The following is a 22,328-nucleotide window of genomic DNA, read 5'->3' as shown; positions in this document are numbered from 1 at the left end:
AAGTTTAAAAAAAAAAAAAAAACAGATGCTGGTGAGGGTGCAGAGAAAAGAGAACGCTTATACACTGCTAGTGGGAATGTAAATTAGTTCAGACATCATAGAAAGCAGTTTAGTCATTTCTCAAAGAACTTGAAACAGAGTTGCCATTCAACCCAACAATCTCATTACAGGGGTATATACTCAAAGAAATATAAATTGTTCTACTATAAAGACACATGCACACGTATGTTTGTCACAGCATTATTCACAATAGCAAAAACTTGGAATCAAACCAAATACCCATCAACAGTAGACTGGATAAAGAAAATGTGGTACATATACACCATGTAATACTACATAGCCATAAAACAGAATGAGATTGTATGCTTTGCAGCAAGATGGATGCAGCTGGAGGCCATTATCCTAAATGAAATAACACAGGAATAGAAAACCAAATGCCACATTTCTCACTTATAAGTGGGAGCTAAACATTGAGTACTTACAGACACTAAGAAGGGAACAATAGACAACAGGGCCTAGTTGAGGGTGGAGGGTGGGAGGATGGTAAGTATCGAAAAACTGCCTATCGAATACTGTACTTATTACCTGGGTGATGAAATAATCAAAACACCAAACCCCCAAGACATGAAATGTACCTATAAAATAAACCTGTACATGTACCTCTGAACCTAAAAATAAAAGTTAAAAAAATTGTGGTGTATTGACATAATGAACTACCTCTCAGTAAGATAAACAAACAAACAAACAAAATACAAAAATACACACTAACATCGAAGATTCTCACAGAATAATGCCGAGTGAAAGTACCAAGACACAAGAGTACCTACTACATGATCCCATTTCTATGAAACTCTAGAAAAGGCAAATCTAATCTATCTTTTTATCTAAAAAAATGTTTTTTATAGATTTAGGGATACAAGTGCAGTTGTGTTACATGGATATATTGCATTGATGAAGTTGAGGCTTTTAATGTACCGATCACCCAAATAGTGAACATTGTACTCAATAGGCAGTATTTCATCCCCCACCCCTCTCCCACCCTCCCACCTTTTGGAGTCTCCAGTGTCTATTATGCCACTCTGTATGTCCATGTGTACCCACTGTTTAGCTCCCACCTATAAATGAGAATGTGCAGTTTTTGACTTTGTTTTATAGGCCATTTCACTTAGGATAATGGCCTCTAGATCCATCCATGTTGCTGCAAAGGACATGAGCAAATATAATCTATAATAATGGAAAGCGTATCAATACTTATCAGCTTCCAGAGAGGTGGGAATTAACTGAAAAGGGCCTTGAGAGAATTTTTTGGGATAATGGAAATGTTCCATATTATGATTGTGGTGGTAATCATGAGGGTATATACATTTGCTAAAACTCATTGAACCGTAGTTTGTTGTTGTTGTTGTTGTTGTTTTGAGAAGGAGTTACGCTCTTGCTGCCCAGGCTGGAGTGCAATGGTGCAATTTCGGCTCACTGCATCCTCTGCCTCCTGGGTTCAAACAGTTCTCCTGTCTCAGCCTTCTGAGTAGCTGGGATTACAGGCATGTGCCACCGTACCCAGGTAATTTTTTTGTATTTTTAGTAGTGACAGGGTTTCACCATGTTGGTAAGTCTGGTCTCGAACTCCTGACCTCAGGTGATCCACCCACCTCGGCCTCCTAAAGTGCTGGGATTACAGGTGTGAGCCACCGCGCCTGGCCTTAACTGTACATTTTAAATGTTTGCATTTTATTTATGTAAATTATACCTCAATAAACTTGATTTAAAAATTCATCATCACTCTAGTTTGAAGAAAGTAGAATGTTGTTTAGAATAAAAGTTCATTTTAAATGATATGAGATCCAATTTTAAGATGACTAGGCATCTAACAAAGTGTCTAGCACTTTCAGCAATAAATTACCTAATACCACTTGGGTAAAGTATAATGTTAAAATAACTATTTGAAAATAACTCTTGAGGAAAATTGCTTTGTACAAAATTTCTAAGAGAAAAATCATACTGTTTATTTTTTAGAAAGAGAGACAGACAGACATACACACACATACACAGGTTGCCTGTAATTTTCAAAGTTCTATGAGAGTGAAGATGTTAGCTTTACCTCTTGTTTAACATCATCACTTGAACATTTAACCTTTTCCCAACTTTGCAGACTCTATGAGGGCATCGTGGGGATACTCCAGGCAAATGGAATACTATCATCACAACATGGAAGGAGTGAGTGTGAGAGCACACACCATGGCTGGGACGCTACAGCAGTGCAACTCAGCTGGGGAGATAAAGACCAAGTGGCAGGAAAGGGCTTATCAACCACTGAAGTATTTCTTTTTTTTTTTTCTTTTTTTAACTTTTATTTTAGCTTTGGGCTACATGTGAAGGTTTGTTACACAGGTAAACTCCTATCATGGGGGCTTGTTGGACAGACTATTTCATCACCCAGGTATTAGGTTCAGTACCCACTAGTTACCTTTTCTGCTTCTCTCCCTCCTCCCAAACTCCACCCTCAAGTAGACCCCAGTGTTTGCTGTTCATTTGTTTGTGCTCATCAGTTATCAGCATTTAGCTCCTACTTATAAGTAAGAACGTGCAGTATTTGGTTTCCTGTTCCTGCATTTGTTTGCTAAGTATAACAGCCTCCAGCTCCATCCATGTTCCCATAAAAGACATTAAGTATTTCAAACTGGAGAATCCATGACCAAATCTGTACTGTTAGAAGGATCACTAGGATAGCACTCAGGGGATTAATTGGGGAGTAGGATGAGAAGACTGGAAGGCAGAAGAATATAGATACAGGGCCTCTGCTTGATCATGGTAAAATAGAGAAGGTCTAGATTAAAGCAATGACAGTGAGGCTGAATTGAATGAGATATTTCGGCTATATTTAGAAGGCCAAATTGATAGGATTTGGTCACTAATTGGATGTGGCATTGGGAGTGAGGGAGGATTCTAGAATGACTTTTGACTTATACATTCCATCTGAATAATTGTACCATTCACCAAAAAGAAGAATACAAGAGGAAAAGCAGGTCTGGAGAGAAAAAAGATGACTTCATGTCTGCACATAATGAGTCTGAGGCACACATGCACATCCAAGAGAAGGTATTCAGTAAGCCAGATGAATATGTGGATGTGGAGTCAGGAATGGTCTGGGCTGGAGTCAGAGATCAGATAACAAAACTGAAAATAGAGTCTCAACCTGCACAAAGTGAAGGCTAAAAACGGAACCCTGGATGGCCCCAACATTTTCGTAAGTAAGCAGAAGAAGAGTATAAAAAAGTGACAGAAAGTTGCATTTGGGGTCATAGAAGGCTGTTTGATGAGGGTTCTGTGATAGTGGAAGTGGTCAGCAACCATCAAATGCTGCAAAGTTATCAAACAACGTAAGACAAATGTATTTATCAAGTATGAAGTCACTGGGGACTTTTCCAAGAGCAGTTCCAAGAGACCGCTGAAGATACAGCCAGAGCGCAGTGTTCTGAGGAGTGAGAAGTGAAGAAGCAGAGAAAAGGCAATGTTCAGTATTATTTCAGTGAGTTTGGCTATGAAACAAAGGTGAATATTAGATCAGTAACAGAGGGGAAACCATTTTAAGGAAGAGTTTTGTCAGTCTGTTTTTATGGTGTAGCTTGGGCCTGTTTATCTGCTGCTGTTCCAAGATAGATGGGGCCGGGGAGGGTGACAAAGTAAAGGTGTCAAAGGGAATGTTATGGGATCTACAGAGAAAATAGTGGTGGCACTAGTCTTGGACAAGAGGAAGGGATCCTTTTTCACTGAACTGAGAGGGAAAGATTCATGTGCGTATTGATAAATGGTTGGGTGGGTACATGGTAAGAAGCAGATAAACTTAATGAACTGACAAAATTTTGGTGAGATGCTCTGTTGAGAGGAATAGGGAGCTGATAATGTGAGTTTAAGGAGAGCAGTGAAGCTTGGAAAAGGTACTGATGAGAATGGAAAAGCTTTAATATCTTAATAGTATAATTAGGGCCTCCACTTTTTAAAAATAATCTCAGTCTATATATGAAGAAATATGTTATAATTATTGTCACATAAAGAGATTCTGAATACATATTCTTTCTATAAAACAACATTTCTTGGCTTCCATGTAATGACACTTCTAATTACCTCCTAAGGAAGACATAATCTTTGAATTCTTCTAATAACAAGAATGATGGACTTTTAATGCCCAACACATTTGTGTGATCATTGTAAGGATTAAGAAGTGGAAGCTCTAGCCTTCGAGCAGTGTTCCTTCAACATTACACTAACTGACCTAATCTAAGAGTCTAACTCCAAATATCTTAGCATATTGGCATTAGGCACTGTCACGTTTACATATGAAAGCATTCTATTTTAAACTACGATCCATGATCTATCTTTACAATTTTAAATTGTAAGCTACACCTTTCATGTCAAATTTTCCAAAGGCTTGCATAACAAGCATCTGAAAAAAAAATCTCATAAATGCTCCCTAGTGGGGAAACTGCACATGCAACTACCTGTTTATATATGCAGTAACTTGAATTATACATGAAAACTCCACATGGATGCCCAGAATCAGCACTGACAAATTCAAGAAGTATATTAATTTTTTTGGATGTATTTAGTAGCAGATCATAAGAAAAATCTGTTCTTTATACTGGGTTTTCTTTAAAAAATCTGCTAGTTGGAATCTTCTATTTCAAGGAATCTACTCTTCCCAGGAAAAATAATTTGTAATAAATATTAATCTTATAAATTAAAAATGAGAAACAAAACCTTAAAAAATCCTTGGAAATTCCACATTTTGATCTTTTAAAGAGCCTATAAGACTGTACAATTTTTCCCTATTCTATAAAACTTAAGAATCATATTGAAAGTAAAATTTAAATGATAAATGTCAGTTGCAAAAGTTATCACCTTTTCATTTGAATGCTTGACTTCTATTGGATAATTCTCTTCCAAGAGACCTTCTTGGGAAAAAGAGGTGACAGCCAACTCATTGCCTAATTGATTTAGGAACAGTGCCCAGGGAGACAGTCCAATTAAGTTTACAAGCTGGCAATTAGCAGGAAGCCCTCTAAATCCCTACACTGAGAGCCTGTTTACTTTAGTAAGAAGGCAAATGTGCTAGAGATAGGAAGAGAAAGCTGTGCTTTTTGCAAAGCTGTTGTGAGTAGGCCCACAAGGGAGGGCTGAAGAAAAGCTAGGTGTACATGGGCAGAAAGCCTTCTGTTTGACAGGTAACTGGGTAATTTAGAGGGTGAAAGGAGAGATTGAGAGAGAGAGAGGAAGAAGGGCGGGGGGCAGGAAGAGAGAGAGAGTGCGTGAGAAAGAGAGAGCATGAGTGCATGCGTGTGTGTGTGTTTTAACAGACACGCAAAACATCAAACATCCACTTTAATTAGTGTTGTGTATGGAGACATACAACTGTTAAACATGTAGTTGGGCAAAGTATAACTGGATTATCTCATAATAAATGAGACTCCAAACATTTTTTTCTTAAACAATATTAACATTATGAATAGATTTAGCTGCATTTTTATTATGTGAAAAGAACATAGGTCTCACGTTGTATGCATTATATCTTTCAGGTTAATCAAATCATGTTCACTAGATTTATTTCATGTATTGAACTTCAGAGACAAGCAGATTCATGAAAAAACAAAGTAAATTGAAAGCTATTTAACAAACACTACAATGTCTTTAAAAACCTAACTTTGTACCACAGAGCCAAATTCCATAAAAGATTTTAAAATGTATTTACCTTTCTATGTTTTCAAGTAGCCATAATGTACATTAATTAAAAATTTTTTTTTACACCTAAATGCAGTTCTCTCAAGAATATTAAATTGTAGAAATCTACCTAAAGTATATCATATATTTCCGGGCGTAGCTAGTAATGCAAAGCTATAATAGGCAAGTGAATCATCATAATAAAATTTTATTTTAAAGTCTCTTGGTTGATACATAAAAATCAACTTGAAATGGATTAAAGACTTAAATGTAAAACCCAAAAGTATAGAAACCCTGGAAGACAGCTAGGCAATACCATCCTGGACAATAGGCAAAGATTTCATGACAAGGATGCCAAAAGTAATTGCAACAAAAGAAACTGAAGAGGGTAAACAGACAACCTACAGAACGTGAGAAAATATTTGCAAACTGTGTATCTGACAAAGGTCTAATATCCAGCATCAATAAGGAACTTAAACAAATTTACAAGAGAAAAACAAACAAACCCATTAAAAAGTGGGCAAAGCCAAAGTAATTTATAGAGTTAATGCTATTCCCATAAAACTACCATTGACATTCTTCACAGAATTAGAAAAAATTACTTTAAATTTCATATGGAACCCAAAAGCAACCTATATAGCCAAGAGAATCTTAAGCAAAAAGAACACACTGTAGGCATCACACTACCTGACTTCAAACTATACTACAAGGCTACAGTAACCATAATAGCATGGTACTGGTACCAAAACAGATATATAGACCAATGGAACAGAAAGAACAGACACCTCAGAAATAACACCACATGTCTATAACCATCTGACCTTCAACAAACCTGACACAAAAACAAGCAATGGGGAAAGGATCCCCTATTTAATACATGGTGCTGGGAAAACTGGCTAGCCGTATGCAGAAAACTGAAACTGACCCCTTTCTTACACCTTACACAAAAATTAACTCAAGATGGATAAAGGACTTAAATGTAAAACCCAAAATCATAAAAATCCAAGAAGAAAACCTAGGTAATACCATTCAGGACACAGGCATAAGCAAAGACTTCATGATGAAAACACCAAAAGCAATTGCAACAAAAGCCAAATTTGACAATTGGGATCTAATTAAACTAAAGAGCCTTTGCACAGCAAAAAAAAACTACCATCAGAGTGAACAGGCAACCTACAGAATGGGAGAAAATTTTTGAAATCTACCCATCTGACAAAGGGCTAATATCCAGAATCTATAAGGAACTTAAACAAATTTACAAGAACAAAACAAACAACCCCATCAAAAAGTGGGCAAAGAACAGATACTTCTCAAAAGAAGACATTTATGCAGCCAACAAACGTATGAAAAAAAGCTCATCATCACTGATCATTAGAGAAATGCAAATCAAAACCACAATGAGATACATCTCACACCAGTCAGAATGGCGATTATTTAGAAAGTCAAGAGGCCAGGTGCGGTGGCTCACACCTATAATCCCAGTACTTTGGGAGACTGAGGCAGGCAGATCACTTGAGGTCAGGATTTGAGACTAGCTCAAGACCACTTGAGGTTGGTTTGAGACCAGCCTGGGCAACATGGTGAAACTCTGTCTCTGCTAAAAATACAAAAATTAGCCGCGCATGGTGGCACATGCCTGTAAAACCAGCTACTCAGGGGGCTGAGGCAGGAGAATCGCTTGAACCCAGGAGATGGAGGTTGCCATGAGCTGAGATGATGCCACTGCACTCCAGCCTGGGTGACAGAGTGAGACTCCGCCTAAAAAAAAAAACAAACAAAAAAACAAACAAACAAACAAAAAACAAGAAACAATAGATTCTGGCGAGGCTGTGGAGAAATAGGAACACTTTTACACTGTTGGTGGGCATGTAAATTAATTCAACCATTGTGGAAGACAGTGTGGCCATTCCTCAAGGATCTAGAACCAGAGATACCATTTTACCCAGCAATCCCATTACTGAGTATATACCCAGAGGAATATAAATCATTCTACTATAAAGACACATGTACACGTATGTTTATTAGAGAACTATTTATGATAGCAAAGACATGGAACCAACAAAATGCCCATCAATAATAGACTGAATAAAGAAAATGTGGTACATATATACCACGGAATACTATGCAGCCATAAAAAAGAATGAGATCATGTCCTTTGCCAGGACATGGATGAAGCTGGAAGCCATCATCCTCAGCAAACTAACACAGGAACACAAAACCAAACATCACATTTTCTCATTCATAAGTGTGAGTTGAACAATGAGAATACATGGACACAGGGAGGGGAACAACACACACAAGGGCCTGCTGGGGGTGGGGGGCAAGGAGAGGGAGAGCATTAGGACAAATACCTAATGCACACAAGGCTTACAACCTAGATGACAGGTTGATAGGTGTAGCAGACCGCCATGGCACATATATACCTACGTAACAAACTTGCACGTTCTGCACATGTATCCTGAAACTTAAAGTAAAATAAAAATAAAAATAAAAGTGGGCAAAGGACATGAACAGACACTTCTCAAAAGAAGACATATATGCAGCCAAGAAGCATATGAAAAAAAGCTCAGTGATTATTAGAGAAATGCAAACCAAAACCACAATGAGATACCATCTCACACCAGTCAGAATGGCTATTATTAAAGAGTAAAAAAAATAACAGATGGTGGCAAGGTTGTGGAGAAAAGGGAACGCTTATGCACTGTGAGGGGGGAGTGTAAATTAGTTCAATCATTGTGGAAAGCAATACAGCAATTCCTCAAAGAGCTAAAAGCAGAACTATTACTTGACCTAGGAATTATTGGATATATACCCAGAGGAATATAAATCATTCTGCCATAAAGATACATGCACACAAATGTTTGTTGCAGCACCATTCACAATAGTAAAGACATGAAATCAACCTAAATGCCCATCAATCACAGATTGGATAAAGAAAATGTGGTACACTGTGGAATACTATGCAGCCATTAAAAAGAATGAGATAATGTCTTTTGCAGGAACATGGACGGCGCTGAAGGCCATTATCCTTAGCAAACTAACGCAGAAACAGAAAACCAAATACCGCATGTTCTCACTTGTAAGAGGGAGCTAAATGATAAGAACTTATGAACACAAAGAAGAAAAAAAACAGACACTGGGGTCTACTTGAGGGAGGAGGATGGGAGGAGGGAGAGGAGCAGAAAAGATAACTATTGGGTACTGGGCTTAATACCTGTGTGATGAAATAATATGTACAACAAACCCCCATGACACATTTACTTATATAACAAACCTGCATGTGTACCCACAAACCTAAATAAAAGTTAAAAAAAAAGTCTCTTGGTTGAAACGGGCTACATTAATATATAATTTTATAGATATTAACTTATCAACATCTATAAAAATATCTATCCTTTTGAATATTTTTATCCAAAAGAGAAACTAAAACAAAATTATACAGGTATCTTCAGCAAATTCTAACTAAATATCTGATTTCTTTTCTTTTAAAACACTTGCTTCCCACAATTCCAGTCTGGGAAGCAACAGACACCAATAATCTAAAATAATTTTTATAGAAAAATTATTCCATTCCTACAAACACAGAATTTTTCAATGGACAAAGTAAGTCCTTTTAAAAATATTCACATGTCTGTTTCTTAAGGAATTATTTAGTAGTGTAGTTTATTTTAGAGAGTATCAAATGTAAAGGGGCTTTTGAAGCATCATGATTGACAATTAGTGCAATTTCCAAATTATTCAATATCCATTGTTCCTTTGGCAGTTAGAAAGTCATCCACAAAAGGAAACTATAGGGATATTTGAAAGGCAACCATATTTATGGGATGACAAATAGAAAAATCTACATTCTAAGAATAGTTTTATTGTCTTAATTATGTCACTATCATAAACACTTTACTTACTCATCACTTTCCTTGACTTACCTAGTTTAAACAACAGCACACCCAAAGGTCCTCTTTCAAACCTGAGGAAGAGGAGATCATAGACATCACTACCTTCACCCTTCTGAGAAGCAACCTGAGGAGCTATCCATTGCATTTGAACAAGACTGCTGGAGGCATCAAATAATTTATTGAATTGCAGAGTCTCCCTGGGTAAGCGGTCTTCAGCCAATAGTTGGATGTTAATAGGGGATAGAGCCATATCAAAAATTTGCAACTCCCCTTGGTTGCTGCCAGCTAGTAGAATGGCACCACTTGGGTGGCAGCTTATTAATGAAGGCAAAAGTTCAGTCTGTGCTAAGAGAGTCACTCTGCGGTGAGTTTCATACAGAATTAGTGAAGAATCTTCACAGCCCAGAATCAGTTTGTCTTCAGTAACATTCCTGCAGCAGCTGATGGCCTTTGATTTCAGTGGTATTCTGGTGACTGACACACACTGGATTTTATTCCGAATGCATTCATAGATGCAGCTGTCAGCCATGGGCTCTTTGTCTACACTGATGGAGTGCTCCACTGTGAACAGCTGATAAGGCTGTTTGGTGCCAAAGTGAACATCCAGTGGGTCCCATTCTGTGCGGACAGAACTCAGAACCTGTTAAGAAATCAAGTACATTCAGATAGACTTTGGTTTTTCTTCAACTTCACACCTAGGCCTGCATATTTATTCAGAAACCTATAAAGAACATAAATTACTAGCTTAAACATCAGCAACATATAAATATATAAAGTATATATAGCACGTCTATCTCATATACAGCATGTATATATAGTGACACAGTGAGATGCTGTCTTAAAAAAATAAAAATATACATATAGCACAGTTGCAAGAATTAAACTATAAGATTTTAACTTTAACAATTTGTTTTGGAAGGCCTGTAAATCACTTTAAATATGTCCCACAGTATATAAAAACTAAGAAAGTCAGCTTTTAGTAAAATAATATGGTTAGCAGAATATCTTGAAAAGAATGAACAAGAACTTACCAACACAAAGTTGGACTTTAAAATGATTAATCTCCTTCAACCTACCACCCTTGTCAATTCTGAAATTATTGGTAAATTACTAATAAGAAATATATTTCTAATTAGTAGGGCTGGGTAGACAAAGGAAAAAACTTTAGAACCCTGTTAACAATCTTGTAGAAATATTTTACTATCAGAAAGGATATAAAGGAATTCTAAGTAGACAAGTGACCAATAGAAAGAAATAATGTAATGTACTAGTTTTAAAATAAACATTAAAAAATTAAGACCTAGTATATATAGTCGGTCCTTGAACAATATGAGTTTGAACTGTAGGGTCCACTTACAAGTGGATGTTTTTCAAACAATGCAGATTTTGGTTGTGTGTGTGTGTGTGTGTGTGTGTGTGTGTGTGTGTTGGGGGTTGGTCCTGGAACCTATCTACCAACATGGAACACAGTGCAGAAGAACATCAAAGAAAACAATAGGCCGTTCACTTTATTCATATGTAAATGATGCGAGTACAAGAACCAGGAGAGTGGTATTAAAGAAGGTCAGACCCAGAAATATTAAATAACATATATCTACACATGTTAAAATTTTATAGAACTGTATATCCCCCAAAAAAGGTGCACTAAAATCTGATGAAATCTGTCTAAGGTCTGCACCTGAATTAACAGAATAGTAACAAGGTCATTTTCCTGTATTTGACAGTGTATTGCAGTAATGTAAATGTCACTGGGGAAACTGCGGGGAAAGAACAGAAAGAGCATTTACTGTACTGTTTAGAAATTTCATGTGAGTCAAACTATTTCAAGATTAAAAGTCATTTCTTAAAAAAGCACATACAGCTGTGTGGCAGAGTGCTGGATTGGGAAGGGGCGGGGAGTTGATGTGACTTAAAAAAAATCCATCCTACACCTTTTCACCAAATTAATCTTCCTAAACGAAATGCTTTTGCCTTTACTCCCATCTTCAAATCCTTCAATGGTTACCCACTGACTAGTATGTTAAATTTGTATTCCTTTGCCTGGAACTAAACCACCATAGGATCCATATCCAATTCCTTCCCTCCCTCACTCTCTTTTTGCTGCAGTCATTTTCTTTTTTGTCCAATAAATATTTGAATACGAGCCATGTGCCAGGCACTGGTTCTGGGGGCTAGGGATACAGCAGTACATAAAATCCCCTCAATCAGGGGCATACACTTGTAAGGGAGAAAAAGTAATATATTTTCCTCCTGTCACAAGGTTCATAGCTGACACTCCTATATCTAAAGACAGATAAATAAAAGAAAAGCTTAACAATTTTATGTAACCAAAGTTTTACACAACACAAGTGCCTTCAGAAATGAAGACCCAAAGACCAGGGAAAACTGTCTATTTTATGCTTAGGTTTGATGAAGAATGGATAGTCATGTAGAAGTATGAGTGGACAAAAAGCAGGTATGACCTAATGTACTGAGGGGAACTTAGCAAGTCCTATTTGTTCAGATTTTTCTCTGGGTCTCTGTGTACTCATTCCTTTCCACCAGGTATAGGGCAGACACTTATCACATGAGGCTCTTATGATCTACTTTTAGGTCAGAGAATTATTTTCATGGCTTCAGGGGAGAAAGGTGGAAGGAGGTCAGAGAAAGAGAATGACAAAGACAAAGGGACCTTTCTGCTCCTGTGGTTTTCTCAATTTCCTTCAGCTTTAAATATTCAGTATGCCAAAAATGCCGTATTTGGGGGTAGCACTTTCCACATACCATCATACCCTAATAGCAAAAACAAAGGCAATAATAATAAAAGCATATAGATAACCTAAACACTATATAATAAAATAAAGCAAAGTACAGGGAATAGGGAGTGGCAGGAGTGGGGCTCAGGGTGTGATAGAGATCAAGAAAGACCTGTCTGATAAAGGTGACCTGAAAGAGGCGTGAGCCATGCAGCCATGTGGGAAAGGAGAGCTTCAAGCAGAGGAAACAAGCTCTGAGGTGGAATCTATATTGGCCAGATCAAGGAGACTAATATAGCTAGAGAAGGAGAAGCAAGGAAGAAAGTCATGGGAAATGGGAATTGAGGCACAGGGAGGATATTGTGTGGTAGCTTGTAGGCCACTAGGGACTTTGACTTTTTCTCTAAATAAGATGAGAAGCTGTAAGTTTTGAACAAAGGAGGGACATGATCTGTTTTGCAAATTCCAATATTATCTCCTACAGTCTCCCCTCTGGGACTCCTACTCCAAGTTCAAACTAAAACCTGTCCCAATTTTCCCTGCTATATAAGTTCATTCATGTCTTTTGCCTGAATTCCACAATCTTCACCTACACACTCTGTCCTACCAACCATACTTAACTAACCATACTTACATATATGCTACACCAAAAGTATCCTCGTTTCTTGGATTCCTTCTAGCTTGATGGCATCTTTAAAAAAAAAAAAATCTGTCTTACATATTTTACACTTTTTTGTACCTGCGTAGCAGCTAGCCAAAAACTGTGCTGGTAGGAAGTTTCTTATACTATGAATTAAAAGAAAATTGTAATGCTGGTTGAAATATCATACTTCCAGAAAGCTTAAAGATTTGCAAAGAAAGCCTTAGGGCAGATGATTGAAAGGCCAGGTGATGCTGAGTAGGGCCTGTACTCACAAAGGGGCAGCCTAAAAAAAGGGGCACAAACAGATGGCAGTCTTGGACTTGAACAAGTTATGTTCATGATCCAGAAAAAAGGGTCCTAGGCCTCCTTGTTTCCAGTTTGTGAGACGCTCTCTACTAGGCTCTGTAATTTCACCAAGAAAAAAGGTAAAAAGTGGAGGTGGATGGGAGGCAGGTCTAGAGTGCAGCTCCAGACAAAGCAGTGTGTGGAGGCTCGCACTGTGAATTTTAGCACAGAGAGACTGCAAGAACAAACCAGTAATCCCAAGAAGAGCCACAGACTCTCTGAAGGAAGCAGACTGTTCCTGCAGGACCCAGGAGACACCCCAAATACTGTGAGTGCCCCAACTGCGGAAGTGGGAAAGGGAGAGCCTCCTCTCCTGAACACACCCACCAAATGGAGAAACTGAAGGTCTGTTTGCAGGAAAGGTTTCCGACCTTAACTGGAGCTGAGACAATTTAGAGAGCGGAGCAAAATACAGGGGTAGTGGAAACAGCAGAAAGGCCCTGGGAGCTCACTGTGTCCCCAAGCAGGCCATTCCTATCTGGCACCACAGGGATCCATCGACGCGGTGGCCAGAAGAAAGGGGGGTAAAACTCCACAGGGAGAAGGAAATCTGTAGCTGGACTGTGTAACAATTTGAATGGGACAAGAAGCCTCCTGGACAGAACTTGGGGGAGGGTGCAAATCTGGGATGCAAACTCCACAGGCAAGGGAAAGACACAAGCCCTTTTCTTTCGCAGCTAGGAGGCAGGTAGCCTAGGGCAAGTTTTCAAGCCCTGCTCGCTCACTGCCTGGACACAGACTTGGGACTGTTGTGTGGGGCACAGTGAGAGTGAGACGGGCCCTTTGGTTTGTGTGGGAACTGGGTAAGGCCCGTGATTGCCGGCTCTCCCCCACTTCCCTGACAACCTGCATGACTCAGCAGAAGCAGTCATAATCCTCCTAGGTACACAAATCCAGTGACCTGGGAATCTTACCCCCATCCCCCACAGCAGCCGCAGCAACACCCACCCAAGGAGAGTCTGAGCTCAGACACACCTAGCCCTGCTCCCACCTGATGGTCCTTCCCTACCCACCCTGGTAGTGGAAGACAAAGGGCATATAATCTTGGGAGTTCTAGGGCCCTGCTCACCGCCGGTCCCTCTCCATACTACCATAGCTGATGCTCTCTGGAAAGTGCCACCTCCCCGCAGGAGGCCAGTGACCACAAAAATAAAGCATTAAACCACCAAAGCTAAGAACTCTCACAAAGTCCACTGCATCCCCCATCACCTCCACCAGAACAGGCACTGGTATTCACAGCTGAGAGACCCACAGATAGTTCACATCATAGGACTCTGTGCAGACAACCCCCACTACCAGACTGGAGCCAGGTAGACTTCCTGGGTGGCTAGACCCAGAAGAGAGACAACAATCACTGCAGTTTGGCTCACAGGAAGCCACATCCATAGGAAAAGGGGAAGAGTTCTACATTAAGAGAACACCCAGAGGGACAAAAGAATCTGAACAACAGCCTTCAACCCTAGACCTTCCCTCTGACAGAGCCTACCTAAATGAGAAGAAACCAGAAAACGAACTCTGATAACAGGACAAAACAAGGCTCTTTAGGACCCCCAAAAGATCACACTAGTTCACCAGCAATGGATCCAAACCAAGAAGAAATCCCCGGTTTACCTGAAAAAGAATTCAAGAAGCTAGTTATTCAGCTAATCAGGGAGGGACCAGAGAAACGTGAATCCCAATGCAAGGAAATTCAAAGAACAATAGAAGTGAAAGCAGAAATATTCCAGGAAATAGATAGCTTAAAGAAAAAAAACAATGAAAAATTCAGGAAACATCGGAAACACTGACAGAAATGCAGAATGCTCTGGAAAGTCTCAGCAATAGCATTGAACAAGTAGAAGAAAGAAATTCAGAGCACGAAGACAAGGTCTTCCAACAAAGAGAAAGAAAAAAGAATAAGAAAATATGAACAAAGCCTCCAAGAAGTCTGGGATCGTGTTAAACGACCAAACCTAAGAATAATTGGTGTTCCTGAAGAAGAAGAGAATTCGAAAAGTTTGGAAAACATAATTGGGGGAATAATCAAGGAAAACTTCCCCAGTATTGCTAGAGACCTAGACATTCAAATACAAGAAGCACAGAAAACACCTTGGAAATTCATCGCAAAAAGAGCATTGCCTGGCACATTGTCATCAGGTTATCCAAAGTTAAGACAAAGGAAAGAATTTTAAGAGCTGTGAGACAGAAGCACCAGGTAACCTAAAAAGGAAAACCTATCAGATTAACAGCAGATTTCTCAGCAGAAACCCTATAAGCTAGAAGGGACTGGGGTCCTATCTTTAGCCTCCTTGAACAAAACAATTATCAGTCAAGAATTTTGTACCCATTGAAACTAAGCATCATATACGAACGAAAGATACAATCTTTTTCAGACTGCTTTCAAACAAATGCTTAAGAGAATTTGCCACTACCAAGCAACCACTACAAGAACTGCTAAAAGGAGCTCTAAATCTTGACACAAATCCTGGAAACGCATCAAAACAGAACACCTTTAAACCATAAATGACACAGGACCTATAAAACAAAAATACAACTTATAAAGCAAAACAATAAGCAAAAAACCAAAAGTACACAGGCAACAAATAGCACTGTGAATACAAGGGCACCTCACATTTCAGTACTAACATTGAATGTAAACGGCCTAAATGCTCCACTTAAAAGATACAGAACTACAAAATGGGTAAGAACTTACTTACCAACTACCTGCTGCCTTCAGGAGACTCACTTAACACATAACACAGACTCACATATACTTAAAGTAAAGGGGTGGAAAAAGGCATTTCAAGCAAATGTACACCAAAAGCGAGTAGGGATAGCTATTCTTGTATTAAACAAAACAAACTTTAAAGCAACAGCAGTTAAAAGAGACAAAGAGAGACATTATATAAAGGTAAAAGGCCTTGTGCAACAGGAAAATATCACAATCCTAAACATATATATGCATCTAACACTGGAGCTCTCAAATTTATAAAACAATTACTAACAGACCTAAGAAATTAGATAGATAGCAACACAATAATAGGGGGGGACTTCAATACTCCACTGACAGCACTAGACAGGTCATCAAGACAGAAAGTCAACGAAGAAAAAATGGATTTAAACTACACCTTGGAACAAATGGACTTAACATACAGAACATTTCATCCAACAACCGCAGAATACACATTCTATTCAACAGCACATGGAACCTTCTCCAAGGTAAACCATATGATAGTCCATAAAATGAACCTCAATAAATTGAAGAAAATTGAAATGGTATCAAACACTCTCTCAGACCACAGTAGAATAAAACTAAAATCAACTCCAAAAGGAACCTTTGAAACGTTGCAAATACATGGAAATTTGATAACCTGCTCCTGAATAAGCATTGGGTCAAAAATGAAGTCAAGATGGAAATTTAAAAATTCTTATAACTGAACGACAATGACACAACCTACAAAAACCTCTTGGATACAGCAAAGGCGCTGCTAAGAGGAAAGTTCATAGCCCTAAACACCTACATCAAAAAGACTGAAAGAGCACAAACTGACATTCTAAGGTCACCTCAAGGAATTACAGAAACAAGAACAAACCAAACCCAAATCCAGCAGAAGAAAGGAAATAACCAAGATCAAAGCAGAACTAAATGAAATTTAAACAAAAATACAAAAGATAAATACAACAAAAAGCTGGTGCTTTGAAAAGATAAATAAAATTGATAGACCATTAGCCAGATTAACCAAGAAAAGAAGACAGAAAATCCAAATAACCTCACTAATAAACAAAAAAGGCGATATTACAACTGACACCACTGAAATACAAAAGATCATTCAAGGCTACGATGAACACCTTTACACACATAAACTAGAAAACCTAGAAGAGAGGGAAAAATTCCTGGAAAAATACAACCCTTCTAGCTTAAGTCAGGAAGCATTAGATACACAGAACAATAACAAGCAGTGAGAATGAAATGGTAATTTAAAAATTACCAACAAAAAAATGTCCAGGATCAGACGGATTCACAGCAGAATTCTAACAGATATTCAAAGAAGAATTGGTACCAATCCTTTTGATACTACTCCACAAAATAGAGAAAGGAAGAACCTTCCCTAATTCATTCTATGAAGCCAGCATCACCGTTTACCAAAACCAGGAAAGGACATAACCAAAAAAGAAAACTACAGACCAATATCCTTGATGAACATTGATGCTAAACTCCTTAACAAAATACTAGCTAACTGAATCCAACAACATATCAAAAAAGTAATCCACCATGATCAAGTGGGTTTCATAACAGGGATGAAGGGATGGTTTAACATACACAAGTCAATAAATGTGATATACCACAAAAACAGAATTAAAAATAAAAATCACATGATCATCTCCATAGATGCAGAAAAAGCATTCGACAGAATCCAGCATCCCTTTATGATTAAAACTCTCAGCAAAATTGGCACATAAGGGACATACCTCAATGTAATAAATGCCATCTATGACAATCCCACAGCCAACAAAATACTGAATGGGGAAAAGTTGAAAGTATTCCCTCTGAAAACTGGAAAAAGACAGGATGCCCACTCTCACCACTCTTCTTCAACACGGTACTGGAAGTCCTAGCCAGAGCAGTCAGACAAGAGAAAGAAATAAAGAGCATCCAAATTGGTAAAGAGGAAGTCAAACTGTCAGTTTGCTAACAACGTGATCGTTTACCTTGAAAACCCTAAGTACTCCTCCAGAAAGCTCTTAGAACTGATAAAAGAATTCAGCAAAGTTTTTGCATTAATGTACACAAATCAGTAGCTCTATACAACAGCATCCAAGCAGAGAATCAAATCAAGAACTCAACCCCTTTGACAATAGCTGCAAAAAAAAAAAAAAAAAAGCTTAGGAATATCCCTAACCAAGGAGTCAAAAGATCTCTACAAGGAAAACTATAAAACACTGCTGAAAGAAATCATAGATGACACAAACAAATGGAAACATCCCATGCTCATGGATGGGTAGAATCAATGTGAAAATGACCATACTGCCAAAAGCAATCTACAAATTAAATCCAATCCCCATCAAAATACTACCATCATTCTTCATGGAATTAGAAAAACAATTCTAAAATTCATATGGAACCAAAAAAGAACCCACATAGCCAAAGCAAGATTAAGCAAAAAGAACAAATCTGGAGGCATCACACTACTTGATTTCAAACTATACTATAAGGCCACAGTCACCAAAACAGCATGGTACTGGTATAAAAATAGGCACACGGGCCAGTGGAACAGAATAAAGAATCCAGAAATAAACCCAAATACTTAACAGCCAACTGATCCAACTGATCTTAGACAAAGCATACAAAAACATACAGTGGTGAAAGGACACCCTATTCAACAAATGGTGCTGGGATAATTGGCTAGCCACATGTAGAAGAATGAAACGATCCTCATCTCTCACCTTATACAAAAATCGACGCAAGATGGATTAAGGACTTAAAGCTAAAACCTGAAACTATAAAAATTCTAGAAGGTAACGTTGGAAAAACCCCTCTAGACATTGGCTTAGGCAAAGATTTCATGACCAAGAACCCAAAAGCAAATGCAATAAAAACAAAGATAAGGCCAGGCACAGTAGCTCAAGCCTGTAGTCCCAGCACTTTGGAAGGCTGATGCGAGTGGATCACAAGGTCAGCAGATCGAGACCATCCTGGCTAACATGGTGAAACCCCGTCTCTACTAAAAATACAAAAAAATTAGCCAGGTGTGCTGGTGGGTGCCTGTAGTCCCAGCTACTCAGGAGGCTGAGGCAGGAGAATGGTGTGAACCTGGGAAGTGGAGCTTGCAGTGAGCTGAGATCCAGCCTGGGCTACAGAGCAAGACTCCATCTCAAAACAAAACAAAACAAAACAAAACAAAAAACAAAGATAAATAACTGGGACTTAATTAAACTAAAGAGCTTTTGCAAGGCAAAAGGAGCAGTCAGCAGAGTAAACAGATGACCCAGTAGGAGAAAATCTTCACAATCTGTACATCTGACCAAGGATTAGTATCTAGAATCTACAGCGAACTCAAACCAATAAGAAAAAACAAACAATCCCATAAAAAAAGTGGGCTAAGGACAGGAATGGAATGGACAGTTCTCAAAATAAGATACAGAAATGGCCAACAAACATATGAAAAAATGCTCAACATCACTAATGATCAGGGAAATGCAAATCAAAACCACAATGCAATACCACTTTACTCCTGCAAGAATGGCCATAATAAAAAAATTTTAAAAACACTAGATGTTGGCATAGATGCAGTGATCAGAGAACACTTCTACAATGCTGTTCGGAATGTAAACTAGTACAGCCACTATGGAAAACAGCATGGAGATTCCTTAAATAACTAAAAGTAGAAATACCATTTGATCCAGCAATCCCACTACTGGGTATCTACCCAGAGGAAAAGAAGTCATTATATTAAGAAGATACTTGCATAGGCATGTTTATAGCAACACAATTCACAATTATAAAATCATGGAATAAACACAAATGTCCATCAATCAACGAGTGGATAAAGAAACTGTGAGATACACACACACACACACACATATACATACATACACACACACACACACACATATATATATGATGGAATACTACACAGTCATAAAAAGGAATGAATTAACAGCATTTGCAGTGACCTGGATGAGACTGGAGACTATTACTCTAAGTGAAGCAACTCAGGAATGGAAAACCAAAAATCATATGTTCTCACTGATATGTGGGAACTAAGCTATAAAGATGCAAAGGCCTAAGAATGATACAAAGGACTTAGGAGAAAGAGTGGGAGGGGGGCAAGGGATAAAAGACTATAAATATGGTGAGGTGTATACTGCTTGGGTGATGTGTGCACCAAAATCTCCCAAATCATCACTAAAGAACTTACTCATATAACCAAATATCACCTTTACCCCAATAAGTTACAGGAAAATAATAAAAAGGGGAGTAAGACCATGGACATATGTACCCCCTTTCCCCAGCTGCCAATCTCAGATTACCCTTAAAAGCCAGTCAAGGCTAGAGGATCACTTGCTGTCTTCTCAACTAACTGTCCACGTAATGATAGATGGGTAACACTCATTTAAGGGTGGAAAATGTCTTGCACAGCATAAAGATACCATAAAAGTTTGAAGATTAAAAAAAGTACTTTAGTATAATCCCAGTGCTTTGTAACACCAAGGCGGGAGGATTACTTGAGCCCAAGGGTTTGAGACCCACCTGGGCAACTTAGCAAGACCTCGTCTCTACAAAAAAATTTTAAAAATTAGCCAGACATGGTGGCACGTGCCTATAATCCTAGTACTCAGGAGGACCAAAACAGGAGAATTGCTTCAGGCCAGGAGTTTGAGACCAGCCTGGGCAACTTAGCAAGACCTCGTCTCTACAAAAAAATTTCAAAAATTAGCCAGACATGGTGGCACGTGCCTATAATCCTAGTACTCAGGAGGCTGAGGTGGGAGGATCACTTGAGCACAGGAGTTTGAGGCTACAGTGAGCTGGTATCATGGCACTGCACTCCAGGCTGGGTGACAGAGCAAGACTGTCTATAACAAAACAAAGCAAAATACTTGAGTGTGCATAAGTTTCGATAAAGAGTAATCTCATCAATAATAGTAGTAAGCAAGACAATAGGACACTGTGTGACTTTTCATGCATTGTCTTATTTAATATTTTCAATACCCCAAAGTTAGGTATTGTAATCTGCATTCTAAAGATAAGGAAATTGAGGGTCAGAAATATGGTATAAATTGCACTTGGTCCCCACTAATAAGTGATAGAGTTGCAGTTTGAATCCAGGTCTGTCTGACTCTAAAAACCAAGATCGCTGCAAGACGTGCTGCATGTTGTCAAGCATAGGTAACTAGTAAGTTTACATGACTATATCAGCTTTTCCTTTATACAATCAGAAAGAGGAAATGGGAACCACAGGGCACTGGGAACCTTAAGTGAGGTTGAGGGAGCCCCACAGAAGAAAGAAGAGTGAGAAAAAGCTGAAGGGACTGAGAAGAGGGCAAATGACAGTACAGCCTGTTAACTTTGGAGTGGAAAAGAAAGAAGCTCGTGCTTTTTGTCAAGTAGCTAATAATATAGGTAACTTTGCTCTGAATGGTTGAAAAAGTTTGGAAGGGGAAGTTCTTAATAAGCTGACTTCTCATAAAGATGCTTCATTCTTTCATTGATTGATTTGCACTAAAAATAAAGATAATGCTTTGTAAATGTAAATGAAAAAAATTCCTAAAATGAACCAAATAAAAACTAAATTATCTCCTCAAAACAAAAATTATACAAATACAAAACATTATTGCTAGTTTTGCATCTGTTTATATAGAAGATAAAAAGGAAAACCAAGTTGCTCCTATGCTGTTGCATGGAACCTTTTCTTCCTTTTTTTCTTTTCTTTCTTTTTTTTTTTATTATGAGATAGAGTCTTGCTGTGTCACCCAGGCTGGAGTGCAGTGGTACAATCTCGATTCACTGCAACCTCCGCCTCCCGGGTTCAAGTGATTCTCCTGCCTCAGCCTCCTGAGTAGGTGGGATTACAGGTGCACACCACCACACCCAGCTAATTTTTGTATTTTTAATAGAGACAGGGTTTCGCCATGTTGACCCAGCTGGTCTCAAACTCCCGACCTCAAGTGATCCACCTGCCTCGGCCTCCCAAAGTGCTGGGATTACAGGCGCAAGCCACCACACTTGGCTGGAATCTTTTGAAGGTAGTAGAATGTCAAGAACAAACAGGGTCAAGTTTATATGACCCTTATAATGATATGACATTAGCATTAACACCCAAAATATTTTTTTTTTTGAGACGGAGTTTCACTGTCACCTAGGCTGGAATGCAATGGTACAATCTCAGCTCACTGCAACCTCCGCCTCCACAAACGATTATCGTGTCTCAGCCTCCCGAGTAGCTGGGATTACAGGCCCCCGCTACCATGTCCAGCTAATTTTTGTATTTTTAGTAGAGACAGATTTTCACCACGTTA

The 22,328-nt window shown here is 38.6% G+C and overlaps 1 protein-coding gene across 1 annotated transcript in view; it reads right to left on the bottom strand.

The window, feature by feature from the left end:
* WDPCP (WD repeat containing planar cell polarity effector) overlaps window positions 1–22,328 on the bottom strand; it is a 500,366-nt gene that overhangs the window by 289,897 nt on the left and 188,141 nt on the right. Inside the window, exon 10 of the mRNA XM_011987298.1 lies at window positions 9,636–10,245. Coding sequence (XP_011842688.1) covers window positions 9,636–10,245 — 610 coding nt within the window. The remainder of the gene's footprint in view (window positions 1–9,635; window positions 10,246–22,328) is intronic.

The sequence above is a fragment of the Mandrillus leucophaeus genome, unplaced genomic scaffold, assembly GCF_000951045.1.
Source record: "Mandrillus leucophaeus isolate KB7577 unplaced genomic scaffold, Mleu.le_1.0 Scaffold307, whole genome shotgun sequence".
NCBI lineage: Eukaryota > Metazoa > Chordata > Mammalia > Primates > Cercopithecidae > Mandrillus > Mandrillus leucophaeus.
This window is presented reverse-complemented; position numbering and strand designations above follow the sequence as displayed.